Source organism: Phyllobates terribilis, unplaced genomic scaffold (assembly GCF_046119375.1).
Source record: "Phyllobates terribilis strain yellow unplaced genomic scaffold, ASM4611937v1 Scaffold_3__8_contigs__length_932513732, whole genome shotgun sequence".
Taxonomy (NCBI): Eukaryota; Metazoa; Chordata; class Amphibia; order Anura; family Dendrobatidae; genus Phyllobates; species Phyllobates terribilis.
In genome coordinates this window covers 928,510,946-928,527,292 of record NW_027362763.1, presented here as the reverse complement: position 1 = coordinate 928,527,292, position 16,347 = coordinate 928,510,946, and the positions used below count along the sequence as shown (strand labels likewise).

Sequence of the window (16,347 nt, the reverse complement as noted above, 5' to 3'; positions counted from 1 at the left end):
GTTCGGTTCGTCGAACACCGGGATGTTCGAGGAACTGTTCGTCGAACTGTTCGTCGAACACCTTAGAACACCGTCGAACACCGTTAAAACCAATGGCAGGCAAACAAAAACACATAGAAACACATAGAAAACACCTGCAAAGTTGTCCAAAAGCTGACAAACTGCTCAGAAGACACTCTCTTTAAAAAAGCCGGCCGGCAAATTCAGCAGCGGCATACACCGGTACCCGACAATTTAGACAAGAAGGAATAGAGCATCACACATAGATTAGATAGATAGAAACATGTCAGTCACACATATAAGAAGCACAGTGACAGTGTTGGTTACTGCACTTGTCATTTAGTGTAAAGGATTTATTAAAAAAAATATTAGTGTTTTCATGCACCGTCTCTTTAAAAAAGCCGGCCGGCAATTCAGCATCTGTACCCGACAATTTAGAACAGAAAGAATAGAGCTTCACACATAGATTAGATAGATAGAAACATGTCAGTCACATATATAATAAGTACAGTGATAGTGTTGCTTACTGTACTTGTCATTTAGTGTAAAGGATTTATTTAAAAAAATAATAGTGTTTTCATGCACTGTCTCTTTAAAAAAGCCGGCCGGCAATTCAGCAGCGGTACCCGACAATTTAGAACAGAAAGATAGAGCATCACACATAGATTAGATAGATAGAAACATGTCAGTCACATATATATGAAGTACAGTGATAGTGTTGGTTACTGTACTTGTCATTTAGTATTAAAATAAAGGATTTATTATTAAAAAAATTGGCGTGGGGTTCCCCTTAATTTTAGGCTCTAGCGGAGGTTAAGCAGACGGCTGGGGCAGATGTTTGAAGCCTGGGAAGGGGGTAATACCCACGGAGCTTCCCAGGCTACTAATATCAGCCCCCAGCTGAATACATAGCCTTTACTAGCTATTAAAATGGGGGACCCCCCAAAAAAAATGACGTGGGGTCCCCCCTAATTTAATAGCTAGCAAAGGCTAGGCAGACAGCTGGGGGCTGATATTAATAGCCCAGGAAGGGAGCCATGAATATTGGCCCCCTCCCAGGCTAGAAACACCAGCCGTCAGCCGCCCCAGAAATGGCGCATTCATAGGATGCGCCAATTCTGGCACTTAGCCTCGCTCTTCCACGCTGCCCTGGTGCGGTGGCAGGGGGTAATAGGGTTGGGGTTGATGTCAGCTTATAATGCCAGCTGACATCAAGCCCAGGTTAGTAATGGAGAGGCGTCTATAAGACACCCCCATTACTAACCCCATAGTCAAAGTTAAAAAAAACACAAACGCCCAGAATAAAGTCCTTTAATTGAAATAAAGACACAATCCTTTATTGTTCTAAATTAAACCATACTTACCATCATGCCCATTCCAGCTGAAGCCAACGATCTCCTGCAATAAAAGAAAAATAATAAAGCAACCTCATCCTTACCTTTCCATGGTTCCCACGACAGCTTCAGCTCTGCTACATCGAGATGACAGGCTGGACCGCAGCAGAACGCTGCCATCCAGCCTGTCATCCCGCAGACACTGAGAAGCGCAGGCTTGCTTGCGCTGCTCAGCGTCTCTCTGTGACGACATCCAGATGAGCCGAGTTCATGTCCAATGAACTCGGCTCACCTCATGCACGTCACTGACAGCGTGGGAAAATTCTCACGCTGAAGCGCTGATTGCAGGAGAATTTTCCCACGCTGTCAGTGACGTGCAGGAGGTGAGCTGAGTTCATTGGACATGAGCTCACCTCATGCACATCACTGACAGCGTGGGAGAATTCTCCTGCACTCAGCACTTCAGCGTGAGAATTTTCCCACGCTGTCAGTGACGTGCATGAGGTGAGCCGAGTTCATTGGACATGACCTCGGCTCATCTGGATGCCGTCACAGCGAGACAGTGAGGAGCGCAAGCATGCCTGCGCTTCTCAGTGTCTGCGGGATGACAGACTGGATGGCAGCGTTCTGCTGCGGTCCAGCCAGTCATCTCGATGTAGCAGAGCTGAAGCTGTCGTGGGAACCATGGAAAGGTAAGGATGAGGTTGGTTTATTATTTTTCTTTTATTGCAGGAGATCGTTGGCTTCAGCTGGAATGGGTGTGATGGTAAGTATGGTTTAATTTAGAACAATAAAGAATTGTGTCTTTATTTCAATTAAAGGACTTTATTCTGGGTGTTGTGTTTTTTTTAAATACTTTACTAGAAATTCATGGCGGTCATGTCTAATACTGGCGTGACCCCATGAATTTTGGGCTTGGGGCCAGCTGATAATACCAAGCTGGCCCTAACCCCTTTATTACCCAGTGAGCCACCGCACCAGGGCCCTGGATGAGTTGGGTACAGCGCCAGAAGATGGCGCTTCTATGAACGCGCCATTTTCCGGGGTGGCTGCGGACTGCAATTTGTAGCGGGGGGGGCCCAGAAAGCTTGGGCCTCCCTGCGCTGCAGATTCCAGCCCCCAGCTGCCTAGTTGTACCTGGCTGGACACAAAAATAGGGCGAAGCCCCACGTACTTTTTTTTTAATTATTTCATGAAATTCATGAAATAATTAAGAAAAAAAGGCCTTCCCTATATTGTTGTGTCCGGCCAGGTACAAATAGGCAGCTGGTGGTTGGGGGCAGCCCGTTCCTGCCTGCTGTACCTGGCTGGACACAAATATAGTGCGAAGCCCCACTTCAATTTTTTTTAATTATTTCATGAAATTCATGAAATAATTAAGAAAAAAAGGGCTTCCCTATATTGTTGTGTCCGGCCAGGTACAAATAGGCAGCTGGTGGATGGGGGCAGCCCGTTCCTGCCTGCTGTACCTGGCTGGACACAAATATAGTGCGAAGCCCCACTTCAATTTTTTTAAATTATTTCAGGAAATTCATGAAATAATTTAAAAAAAATTGACGTGGGGCTTCGCACTATATTTGTGTCCAGCCAGGTACAGCAGGCAGGAACGGGCTGCCCCCAACCACCAGCTGCCTATTTGTACCTGGCCGGACACAACAATATAGGGAAGCCCTTTTTTTCTTAATTATTTCATGAAATAATTTAAAGAAAATTGACGTGGGGCTTCGCCCTGTTTTTGTGTCCAGCCAGGTACAACTAGGCAGCTGGGGGCTGGAATCCGCAGCGCAGGGAGGCCCAAGCTTTCTGGGCCACCCCCGCTGCAAATTGCAGTCCGCAGCCACCCCGGAAAATGGCGCGTTCATAGAAGCGCCATCTTCTGGTGCTGTACCCAACTCATCCAGGGCCCTGATGCGGTGGCTCACTGGGTAATAAAGGGGTTAGGGCCAGCTTGGCATTATCAGCTGGCCCTAAGCCCGAAATTCATGGGGTCACGCCAATATTAGACATGACCACCATGAATTTCTAGTAAAGTATTTAAAAAAAACACAACACCCAGAAAAAAGTCCTTTAATTGAAATAAACACACAATTCTTTATTGTTCTAAATTAAACCATACTTACCATCACGCCCATTCCAGCTGAAGCCAACGATCTCCTGAAATAAAAGAAAAATAATAAAGCAACATCATCCTTACCTTTCCATGGTTCCCATGACAGCTTCAGCTCTGCTACATCGAGATGACAGGCTGGACCGCAGCAGAACGCTGCCATCCAGCCTGTCATCCCGCAGACACTGAGAAGCGCAGGCTTGCTTGCGCTCCACAGTGTCTCTCTGTGAGGGCATCCAGATGAGCCGAGTTAATGTCCAATGAACTCGGCTCACCTCATGCACGTCACTGACAGCGTGGGAAAATTCTCCTGCACCCAGCGCTTCAGCGTGGGAGAATTCTCACACTGAAGCGCTGAGTGCAGGAGAATTCTCCCACGCTGTCAGTGACGTGCAGGAGGTGAGCTGAGTTCATTGGACATGAGCTCACCTTATGCACGTCACTGACAGCGTGGGAAAATTCTCCTGCACTCAGCGCTTCAGCGTGGGAGAATTCTCACGCTGAAGCGCTGAGTGCAGGAGAATTCTCCCACGCTGTCAGTGACGTGCAGGAGGTGAGCTGAGTTCATTGGACATGAACTCGGCTCATCTGGATGTCGTCACAGAGAGACGCTGAGCAGCGCAAGCAAGCCTGCGCTTCTCAGTGTCTGCGGGTTGAGAGGCTGGATGGCAGCGTTCTGCTGCGGTCCAGCCTGTCATCTCGATGTAGCAGAGCTGAAGCTGTCGTGGGAACCATGGAAAGGTAAGGATGAGGTTGCTTTATTATTTTTCTTTTATTGCAGGAGATCGTTGGCTTCAGCTGGAATGGGCGTGACGGTAAGTATGGTTTAATTTAGAACAATAAGGGATTGTGTCTTTATTTCAATTAAAGGACTTTATTCTGGGTGTTTGTGTTTTTTTTAACTTTGACTATGGGGTTAGTAATGGGGGTGTCTTATAGACGCCTCTCCATTACTAACCTGGGCTTGATGTCAGCTGGCATTATAAGCTGACATCAACCCCAACCCTATTACCCCCTGCCACCGCACCAGGGCAGCGTGGAAGAGCGAGGCTAAGTGCCAGAATTGGCGCATCCTATGAATGCGCCATTTCTGGGGCGGCTGACGGCTGGTGTTTCTAGCCTGGGAGGGGGCCAATATTCATGGCTCCCTTCCTGGGCTATTAATATCAGCCCCCAGCTGTCTGCCTAGCCTTTGCTAGCTATTAAATTAGGGGGGACCCCACGTCATTTTTTTTGGGGTGTCCCCCATTTTAATAGCTAGTAAAGGCTATGTATTCAGCTGGGGGCTGATATTAGTAGCCTGGGAAGCTCCGTGGGTATTACCCCCTTCCCGGGCTTCAAACATCTGCCCCAGCCGTCTGCTTAACCTCCGCTAGAGCCTAAAATTAAGGGGAACCCCACGCCAATTTTTTTAATAATAAATCCTTTATTTTAATACTAAATGACAAGTACAGTAACCAACACTATCACTGTACTTCATATATATGTGACTGACATGTTTCTATCTATCTAATCTATGTGTGAAGCTCTATTCTGTCTGTTATAAATTGTCGGGTACCGCTGCTGAATTGCCGGCCGGCTTTTTTAAAGAGACGGTGCATGAAAACACTATTATTTTTTTTGATAAATCCTTTACGCTAAATGACAAGTACAGTAAGCAGCACTGTCACTGTACTTCATATATATGTGACTGACATGTTTCTATCTATCTAATCTATGTGTGATTCTCTATTCTTTCTATTCTAAATTGTCGGGTACCGCTGCTGAATTGCCGGCCGGCTTTTTTAAAGAGACGGTGCATGAAAACACTATTATTTTTTTTGATAAATCCTTTACGCTAAATGACAAGTACAGTAAGCAGCACTTTCACTGTACTTCGTATATATGTGGCTGACATGTTTATATCTATCTAATCTATGTGTGAAGCTCTATTCTTTCGGTTCTAAATTGTCGGGTACCGGTGTATGCCGCTGCTGAATTGCCGGCTTTTCATGTTTCACTGTTGGCACTGTTCCCATCGATTTGGGCAATCACTGTAATGCCACAACCACCATGGCTGTGGCATTACAGTGAGTGGCAGACAATCCCTGCATGATTGGTGCTCTAAATAGCGCCAGACATGCAGGACACGCTTTTGGTGCACGAACAGTTATCGAACATAACCTCGAACAGCCGAATTTTTTGCAAATCGTTCGGGTTCGTCGAACAACTCGAACACCGCCCAAAACAGCTCGAATTTGAGATTGGCGAACAGTTCTAGTCGAACACCGCTCATCTCTAGTCATTAGTCAACACCCCTCCTCATTACAGAGATGCACATCACCAGATTTACTTAATTTGTAGTTGGCTCTCAAGCCTATGCAGCTTGGAGTAGGACAACATGTATAAAAAGTATCATGTGATCAAAATACTCATTTACCTAATAATTCTGCACACAGTGTATTCAATCAGATTGTCAGAATATTTTTTAAGTTGGTCAAATACCGCTGCATTTGTTAAATAATGTGGTATGCAGGTGTATGGAGAATTGACATCACAGGTCAACCAAATATAATCTCTTCTTCATTTCATCTCATCCATAATATTTAAAATATGTTTACTGTCTTTAATGTACACTATCTCGGTGCTATAGTCACAATAGGTTGCAGTTTTTCATCCAGCCAACTCCCCAGTCATTCCAGGAGCGATCCCACACCTGAAATGATTGGCCTGAAGGAAGGTGGAAATCTGCCTCTGTGTGTTTTAGGAAGAGCATGAAACAGGGGTGTGAGTGGAAAATCAGGATTGAAATATTGAGCCTGTTTTTGATCAATTAAACCTGAATCCATCCCTTGTTGTAATAGTCTAGACAGTTTTTCTTTGATGATTCGTATTGGATCACAGTTTAAGCTGCGATAGGTGTTGTCCTCTTGCAGCATTTTTAAAATTTCGGTCTCATAGAGACCTTGGTCTAAGTCAACAACAGATCCATTCTTGTCTGAGTTCTCTAATACTGTATTGGTGTTATTTTTCAATTATTTCAAAGCCGCACGTTCCTGTTGATTTAGATTGGATTTGCCTTTATATTGTTTGGTTGTGCGGAATAAGCGTTTTAAATCCTCTGCCACAATCAATTGAAAATCATCCATGGCGGAAGAGCGAGTTTGTATGGGATAGAAATCCGGGTTAGGAACTCTGTGTGAGAAATTGTCATCTCGTAAGTCTGAGCACTTAAAGCCCTGTTCAGACAGGGATTGCAAATTGATCAATGACATTTGTTCTGCCAAGGTAAGTTTATCATTTAATTTACCATTTGATTTAAGGAATTTATGGAAGAAGAATTTTGTGATTGAAAAAAGTGTTTTTTTTACAGTCAATCGTCTCATATACCTGTTCACATCAGTAATGGTAGAAAAAAGATCAAATTGTCTAGATGGTACAAATTTCAATCCTTTAGATAGAGTATTTATTTTGAGTCAAAATAGTTGCTGATAAATTAATGACATCAAGTCCTTCACAATTTATTTTTTCTGCCGCGTTGGATACCTGTGACTTTGTCCTGCGATGTTTCCTGCCTGCTCTTTTCCTTTTTTTGGGGGATATCGTGATGATTTGTCCGTGGTAAAACCTGTTACATTTTTTGACACATTGTTGTCTGTTTGACTTGAATTCCTAGAACTGGTTTCACTATCTGAGAAATCAATATTGCCTTCTGAAGTTTCAAAATCTGATGATGAAAAACTCACTCTACGTTGATTATATTTAGACTTGCTGGTTTGTTGTTTTTTGAAATGATTTTTCAATATTGATTTGTGTTTATCCAAATACTGATGCCAATTATAGGTATGTCCATTTTCATAGTCCAAAAGATCACGCTTAAATTTATTTTGTTTCACTGCAGTGATAGTGTCCTCCAGTTTATGTAAATTTTCATTGATTTTATTCTTTGAAGAAATATACATATCTGAGTTGACATGTTCATCTAAAGATTGCTCAATTGTTTTTATGTTTTCCTCAATACTTTCAATTTTACTTTTTTCATTTTTTACAATTAATTTCATTAATTTTAAAGAGCACTCGGTAAGAATATCATCCCATTCCCTAATGAACCCATCATTGAATTCAGTTGTGGGACGTTTTTTTATCTATGTATGCCTGTAATGTTGTAGAGTCCCACCATATTCGCAGTCTATTGGTCATTAATTTTTCCAAGTTTTTAAAGGAGTCCTTAAATCCACTGCGATCCAAAACCTCACTCCCATTATTTGTTGAAAAAATATCCGCAGCTTTCTGCAATTTCGCTGCATAATCAGTGTTAAAAAAATCCTCCTCCATATTCAAAATATGTAATATATACTTGTAAGCACAGATTTATGCCGATAAAAAGTTCAAACATGAAAAAAATACAATTGTATCCAGCTCACTCAAGATTAAGTAGTTATCCCAAAGTGATGCATGGGCTGAAAGCTTGTATCGGCCACAAGAAATGAAGCTAATGGTGGAGAAAAAAAGTCCAGCAACCAATATGGGGAAAAAAAAAATTAACAGTGCATCATGACCACATTTTTTGTTTAAATTTTTTTTTTTATTTTCCTCCTCTAAAACCTAGGTGCGTCTTATGGTCTGAAAAATACGGTACTCTCCCCTGGGACTATGAGGTTTCATAGATTTTTGGTTACAGGTCCTACACGACAAGTAACAGAGCACATGGGACCTGCTGATATAGATCACCTGCGGGTGAAGGGAAAATGGTAGAGGGAAAAAAAACTGATTTATGCATTTCTTGTAACGGATCAACACCTCTTGGGGTTTCTGGGAGGATTTCTATTGATGTCTATAAAATTTCCTTGCTAATAAAATCAAACTGACTGCAAAAGTCGATAGTGGTCTGCCCAACCCTATAATGTAGTAGATATAATTGGGAAATCGGTTAGCAGATTTGACTCTATCCAAACTTACGACAAGCATAAGAGAACATACCATTCTCTTTTTTTTTTTTTATATAACAGCTTTTATTAAAACTGGCAAGATACATTTCAGAACAATTTGTGATCACAAGTGCATTGTACACAATGTATACATAAGGATTGTACACATACACCACAATTGTTCACATATACAGTACAGACCAAAAGTTTGGACACACCTTCTCATTTAAAGATTTTTCTGTATTTTCATGACTATAAAAATTGTACATTCACACTGAAGGCATCAAAACTATGAATTAACACATGTGGAATTATATACTTAGCAAAAAAGCGTGAAACAACTGAAAATATGTCTTATATTCTAGGTTCTTCAGAGTAGCCACCTTTTGCTTTGATGACTGCTTTGCACACTCTTGGCATTCTCTTGATGAGCTTCAAGAGGTAGTCACCAGAAATGGTCTTCCAACAATCTTGAAGGAGTTCCCAGAGATGCTTAGCACTTGTTGGCCCTTTTGCCTTCACTCTGCGGTCCAGCTCACCCCAAACCATCTCGATTGGGTTCAGGTCTGGTGACTGTGAAGGCCAGGTCATCTGGCGTAGCACCCCATCACTCTCTTTCTTGGTCAAATAGCCCTTACACAGCCTGGAGGTGTGTTTGGGGTCATTGTCCTGTTGAAAAATAAATGATGGTCCAACTAAACGCAAACCGAATGGAATAGCATGCCGCTGCAAGATACTGTGGTAGCCATGCTGGTTCAGTATGCCTTCAATTTTGAATAAATCCCTAACAGTGTCACCAGCAAAGCACCCCCACACCATCACACCTCCTCCTCCATGCTTCACGGTGGGAACCAGGCATGTAGAGTCCATCCGTTCACCTTTTCTGCGTCGCACAAAGACACAGTGGTTGGAACCAAAGATCTCAAATTTGGACTCATCAGACCAAAGCAAAAATTTCCACTGGTCTAATGTCCATTCCTTGTGTTCTTTAGCCCAAACAAGTCTCTTCTGCTTGTTGCCTGTCCTTAGCAGTGGTTTCCTCCTCTTAACAATTGTTGAAGAGATGTGTCTGCTGCTAGAACTCTGTGTGGCATTGACCTAGTCTCTAATCTGAGCTGCTGTTAACCTGCGATTTCTGAGGCTGGTGACTCGGATAAACTTATCCTCAGAAGCAGAGGTGACTCTTGGTCTTCCTTTCCTGGGGCGGTCCTCATGTGAGCCAGTTTCTTTGTAGCTCTTGATGGTTTTTGCAACTGCACTTGGGGGCACTTTCAAAGTTTTCCCAATTTTTCGCATTGACTGACCTTCATTTCGTAAAGTAATGATGGCCACTCGTTTTTCTTTACTTAGCTGCTTTTTTATTGCCATAATACAAATTCTAACAGTCTATTCAGTAGGACTATCAGCTGTGTATCCACCAGACTTCTGCACAACACAACTGATGGTCCCAATCCCATTTATAAGGCAAAAAATCCCACTTATTAAACCTGACAGGGCACACCTGTGAAGTGAAAACCATTTCCGGTGCCTACCTCTTGAAGCTCATCAAGAGAATGCCAAGAGTGTGCAAAGCAGTCATCAAAGCAAAAGGTGGCTACTTTGAAGATCCTAGAATATAAGACATATTTTCAGTTGTTTCACACTTTTTTGTTAAGTATATAATTCCACATGTGTTAATTCATAGTTTTGATGCCTTCAGTGTGAATGTACAATTTTCATAGTCATGAAAATACAGAAAAATCTTTAAATGATAAGGTGTGTCCAAACGTTTGGTGTGTACTGTACATACTTCAAAACTAAGCCCGTTCCCAGAAGCAGAGGTGACTCTTGGTCTTCCTTTCCTGGGGCGGTCCTCATGTGAGCCAGTTTCTTTGTAGCTCTTGATGGTTTTTGCAACTGCACTTGGGGGCACTTTCAAAGTTTTCCCAATTTTTCGCATTGACTGACCTTCATTTCGTAAAGTAATGATGGCCACTCGTTTTTCTTTACTTAGCTGCTTTTTTATTGCCATAATGCAAATTCTAACAGTCTATTCAGTAGGACTATCAGCTGTGTATCCACCAGACTTCTGCACAACACAACTGATGGTCCCAATCCCATTTATAAGGCAAAAAATCCCACTTATTAAACCTGACAGGGCACACCTGTGAAGTGAAAACCATTTCCGGTGCCTACCTCTTGAAGCTCATCAAGAGAATGCCAAGAGTGTGCAAAGCAGTCATCAAAGCAAAAGGTGGCTACTTTGAAGATCCTAGAATATAAGACATATTTTCAGTTGTTTCACACTTTTTTGTTAAGTATATAATTCCACATGTGTTAATTCATAGTTTTGATGCCTTCAGTGTGAATGTACAATTTTCATAGTCCTGAAAACACAGAAAAATCTTTAAATGAGAAGGTGTGTCCAAACTTTTGGTCTGTACTGTAGATTCAACATTTAATATTTTCACCCTTCCCCTTCCAGTATACAACATACGGTACATTACCATCTAGAATATGTTCATTAAAGTTTTAGTACATTGAAAATCACATCATTTGCCTATGGCCTTGATACTACTGCAGGACATCTGATCCAGTTCCCCCATTGGTTCACAAACTTGACTGTAGCTCCCCTTTCGATATACACCTTTTTCTCAATATACTGTAGATTGTATTTTTCAGACAATCTATTATTTCATCTATCAATGGAGGATCACTTGTCAATCAATGTTTGGCAATAATTTCCTAATGAATTGGGGAGGAATCTCCAGCATCCCTCACCGGGCCCAAGATACAGGATTTAGGACTTGGTGAGATTTGAATGTGATAAACCATTATTAGTCTACCAACCCTTTCCCAGAACTCCATTAACAGCGAGCATGATCGAAACATGTGTGTTATGTCTACCCCCTCTACTTTGCAGCGTGGACAGCAGTCATCAGCTCTAAGACCCATTTTGCACAATACCTTTTGGAGTTGTATAAAGTCTGTGGATAAGAAACCATTGAGATCTTCTCTGGGCCATGTTGACCTAAACTTTCCTGTTGATTCCAAAATATCATCCCATTCCTCTAAAGAGATATAGCCCACATCTCTTTCCCAGTTAGCCTTAAATAGTGCCATAGGGTCACCCAAAATTTTCAATACCATTGAGTTGTACAATAAAGAAATAATGCATTTAGTTGGTTGTTTTAGTTTGCATAAAAAGTCTATTAGTCCGTTGGATGAGATGGTGAGGTCAGAGATGGCTTCCTGGGATCTTATTGCGTGCCTTAGTTGTAAGTATTTGAAGAAATCGGAATTACGCAACTTGAACTCCTGTTTCAGATATTCAAAAGGGCAAAAATGACCATCAAGATATAAATGATACAGATATTTCAAACACTGCCTTTTCCTTTCCTCGAACCTCGCCAAATGCTGTAATTCCCTCAAGCCAGGGTTATACCGAATAGGAGTATACTTGGACCAATCTCTCATTCCCCACCACTTTTTACAGGTCCACCAGATTTTATGTATCAGGAGTAGGGGGGAAGCTGTTGGGGACAGTTGTAGTGACAGTTGCCAGAGCTCTGCTCCCTGGGCATTTGCAACCTAATTAGAGTGAATGTGTAATATCTGCTTTCCCAGCAATGGTATCATGATCAGCAACTAGAAAGGTATGTCTTCTCGAGTGTAAGTGGCTATGAATAAACTTCCGAGTTTCATCCAGAAAATGTGGTTGATTTTCATCCATATTGTGTGTGATTATATGCATGAGCAATACTGCTTCTTAGGATGATAATTTAACCCATGAAGATCAGATGCTACACAGATGTTTTGTGTGGAATCCAAATATATGGCTATATATACTGTATTACAAAAAAAAAAAAAAAGTTTTTTTGCCCTCCCTGTGGACGCTTGGTCCATGTGAAAAAAAAATCTGTAATTTGAACAGCCCAATTGAGTTACATTGGTCAGTGTGCTGACCAGACAGCACACACCCCTATTACACGCTCCTCTGAATGAGCCCTTATTGGAAGAAATCTAAGGACAGACTCCCTTGCAGTAAGTACCAATTAGTTGTGCAGCATTGTGTAATATGTCCTTTCGCTTACTGGAGCCTAGCATGTTAGTGTGTGCTTGGCTCCTGGCATCTACTACAGTATCACTCACTGTCCGGGCAGTCAGCGGCAGAGCTGGAAGTGACATCATGGATTGTGTAATATGTGTAAAGTCACACTTCACCTCTTGCCCACTACAGAAATGATAAACCTTTCTGATGTTTGTGGAGTTTAGTAATTCTTTCTAATCAGTTGATTATAGATAACGCTGCAGAGCAAAGTTCTCCCACTTATTGGAAGTCCATTGTGCAGAGGTTAGTCTATAATGATGAAGCCTTTTCTGATTGTGAAACGCTTTTTCTTGAGACACATCCAAAACTTGTATCTGGACAGCAAAGTTAGTGTAGATGATTGCAGCTCTGCACTGAATGACCCATCACATCACTGCCTTCACGTCTATCAGACGTGGCGCAAAGCCCCCTGATCTAGTTACATTGGTCTGCATTGCTTCTGCCAGTTGCACAACCTTTTATGTTAGAAAGGGTTCATTTTATGATGTATATTACCATTTCTGAATAGTAATTGCTGCTAAGACTTACTAGTTAAACATTCTTCACATTCACAAAATTGTCTTCTGAATATGCATTGTATGTTTTAGTACAGATTTTATGGGGAACCTGTGGTGAAGGCCTGCATTGAAAATGGAGCTCACTTTGTTGACATCAGTGGAGAATCCCAAGTAAGTTTTAAAGTTTTAATTCACTTAATACACATGTAATGATTTATGTGCTTTATAGTTATTACCGTATATTTTTCGGATTATAAGATGCACTTTTTTTTCCTCAAATATGGGGGGCGGGCGGCTGCGGTGGAGCGATGTCTCAGGAGGCAGGGTCGCTGCTGCAGGAGGCTGGCAGCGGCAGAAGTTGGGAGATGCTGAGCAGGGGGAATTCAGAGGTGTGAGGCCGTGGCAGGCTCCGGTCTTTCAGAAAATGTCTGTGGAGTCCTTGCACTTCCCATTGTTTTCACTGCAGTGGACTTCAGGAAAATGGCCGACGAAGGCTGCGCATGCGCAGATTGAGATCTCATCTTCCGACTGTTTAAGTGTTAATGGATCTCAGGAGCTGGTACTGCTCCAAATGCAGCAGATGCCAGCTGTGCTACACAGTCGGCATATGTCTCTTACCAGCAGCAACCGGATCTCGCTCCAGTCGCTGTTGTTTAACTATGTAGATGCCCCTGTCAATCTCTGGCAGCAGGATTTAAATGAAGCTGTTGCCTCCTCCGAGTAGGACCAATAGTTACCATGCCAGTCGGGGACCTGCTAAAGACCCCCCCCCTTCATGGCTGTCGTCTTGGTACTGCTGTGAAGCCCAGCAACACTCCCATAAGCTAATATGAAAAAGTCCACGATCCTTGCTTAATTCCAATACGTGATAAAAAATTAAATATTTGTGAAAATAGAAAATATTTTATTGTTGTCAAATTGACAAATAAACACAAATTGCACAAGGATTAAAGATGAGAAAAATAGCATGTAAGATGCAGAGAGGAGAAAACAAGTTAATTTATCGTATATGATTTAACCAGTCCCAAGTAGGAAATACTACCCAAGCAGTTATAGAATAAAAATGCATATAAAGTGAGATTACAATAATTATGCTAATGGTTATGGAAAGGCGGTATAAATTAAATAAATCAAAGAATGGAAAGAACTAACACAAATGTGAAATGGGAATCACACTGTCCCTCTGCCCCACACTCCGTGTGTTTTGTGTGGCTTCTTCAGAGAGTGATGGACTTCATAGGAACTCATGGTTTACCTTATATACTGCAATACTGAACTATTGCAGTGTATAGTACAAGCAATTGAAAGATCATAGGTTCAAGTCTCCTATGGGGACTAAAAAGAAAAAATTAATAGCCCCCCTTTTTTTTCCCAATAAAAAATAAACATGTTTTGTATTGTCGCCTCCAAAAGTCTGGTCTAACAAAGATTGAAATGAATCCGTACTGTAATTGCCAAAAAAGAGAAAAAAAATCAAAACTCCATGTTAATTTAAAATCGGTCAGATTGGCATGCAAAAAAACAAGCAGTCTTGCACATCTCCTTCAAGAGAGAATTAAAAATGTTATGAAAAAAAATCATCCCCAAAAAGGGAATCTATGCACGTTTGGTATTGCCTTAATCGTACTGACCTGGAGAATCAGCTGAGCATCTTCATCTCTTTTCATGAATTCAGCATCTTATGCTTTCTGCAACAGCAGAGCTGCTGAGCTATTGATTGGCTGCAGCGGGGATGTGCGCAATCAGTGCTGCCGCCAAATGAGAGACCAAAGCAACGTTAGGAGGTCTGCACTAGAGCCGCGAAGGGCTGTCTTTTATTTTACTTTACAGGAAGCATTTTGGGTCCACTTTTCTAGAAGGGGTAAATCCCTTTTAAATAAAAGGGCAGCAACAGATGGGCTATAGGAACTCCTAAGTGCAAGTTCTCACACGATTGCTAAGGCTGCGTGCCCACTATGCGTTTTTCAAGTGTTTTTGCCGCGGAATTTCTGCAGCGAAAACGCTTAAACGCTTGGTAATACGTGCCCCATGGTCCCCAATGATAATCCGCATGTGCTGTGCACATGCTGCGGAAATTTCCGCTGAGGATTATCATTGCAGAAAAATACGCAGCTTGTCCATTAATTTTGCGGACACGCAGCATAATTGCCGCCATTGACTTGCATTGAAATGCTTGATATCCGCATCACTACATGTGCACACGCAGATATGAAGCGATTCAATGTGCGGATGGTACCCAGGCCTGGAGAAGAGTAGACTCTCATCCAGACCCGGGTACCATAGAAACTGTTAAAAAAAAAGAATTTAAAATAAAAAGTAAAGATTATACTTGCCTTCCGATGTCCCCCGGCCTCCCCAGCGATGCGTGCGGTGTGTTGGGCGGCTCGCGGTGGTGTGAGGACCTGACATGACCTCATTGAGTCATGTTACAGGTCACGCGACTGCTGACGTCGCCTTCACACCGCCGCTAGACACCGGGGAGACCGGACGCTTTGGAGAAGGAGACCGGGGGCCATCGGAAGGTGAGTATAATCTTTATTTTTTATTTTTCACCATTCTTATTCTTTTTTTTAACTATTACTTGATCACACTATATAAATCCATGCCGGTTGCATGTATTTATATAGTGTGACCAAGTTGTCAAGCACTTTTCCAAGTTTAATAACCTGCATGCAGAAATGCATGCAAAAACGCTTGACAAACGCTTCTACTTGGCAGGAAAACGCATGTAAAATCCGCATGCGTTTTTCCTGCCAGGGAGATGAGGAAAAAATATGCAGCATTTCTGCATCGTGGGCACATAGCCTTAGGGTTTGTGGCCACGATGCAGAAATGAAGCAGAAAATTTCTGCCGCGTTTCTGCATGTTCTTGGCAGTCAAAAACGCTTGCAGATTTTACATGCGTTTTTGACTTGTTTTTGCAGCGTTTTTACATGCGGATTTGACTTGCGTTTTTCAACTGCATTGGGACCTCAAATCCGCATGCAGAAACGCACAAATAATGGACATGCTGCGGATTTTTCCACAAGGGAAAATCCGCAGCATGGGCACAGAACATGCAGATTTTCATTGGTGATCATGGGGCACGGATTATCAAGCATTTTTAAAGCATTTCTGCTGCAGAAATTCCCATCAAAAACACTTGAAAAACGCATAGTGGGCACACAGCCTTGTGCACCATGTGGGCGAGCAGCCTGTTTATCACAACCATACTATTAGATCAGGTGGACTACCAGCAATGTACTACACAAGTCTGGCCTTGTGCAGTTGGTGGACAATGAGGTGTTAGTAATTTGTTTGGCACACTTGTAAGGTGATGGCCAGCCTGTATGAAAGTATGAGTGTTGGGCCACTGTCAGACGGCCGTAGATTCTCTCATCCCAGAGAATTGGGTAGATTATGCAAATGTCGC

General features: G+C 42.3%; 1 protein-coding gene across 1 annotated transcript in view; it reads left to right on the top strand.

Moving 5' to 3' along the window:
• Positions 1 to 16,347, top strand: part of LOC141257819 (saccharopine dehydrogenase-like oxidoreductase) — a 100,153-nt gene that overhangs the window by 27,481 nt on the left and 56,325 nt on the right. Inside the window, exon 3 of the mRNA XM_073672829.1 lies at positions 13,026 to 13,106. Within this exon, the coding sequence (XP_073528930.1) occupies positions 13,026 to 13,106 (81 nt within the window). The remainder of the gene's footprint in view (positions 1 to 13,025; positions 13,107 to 16,347) is intronic.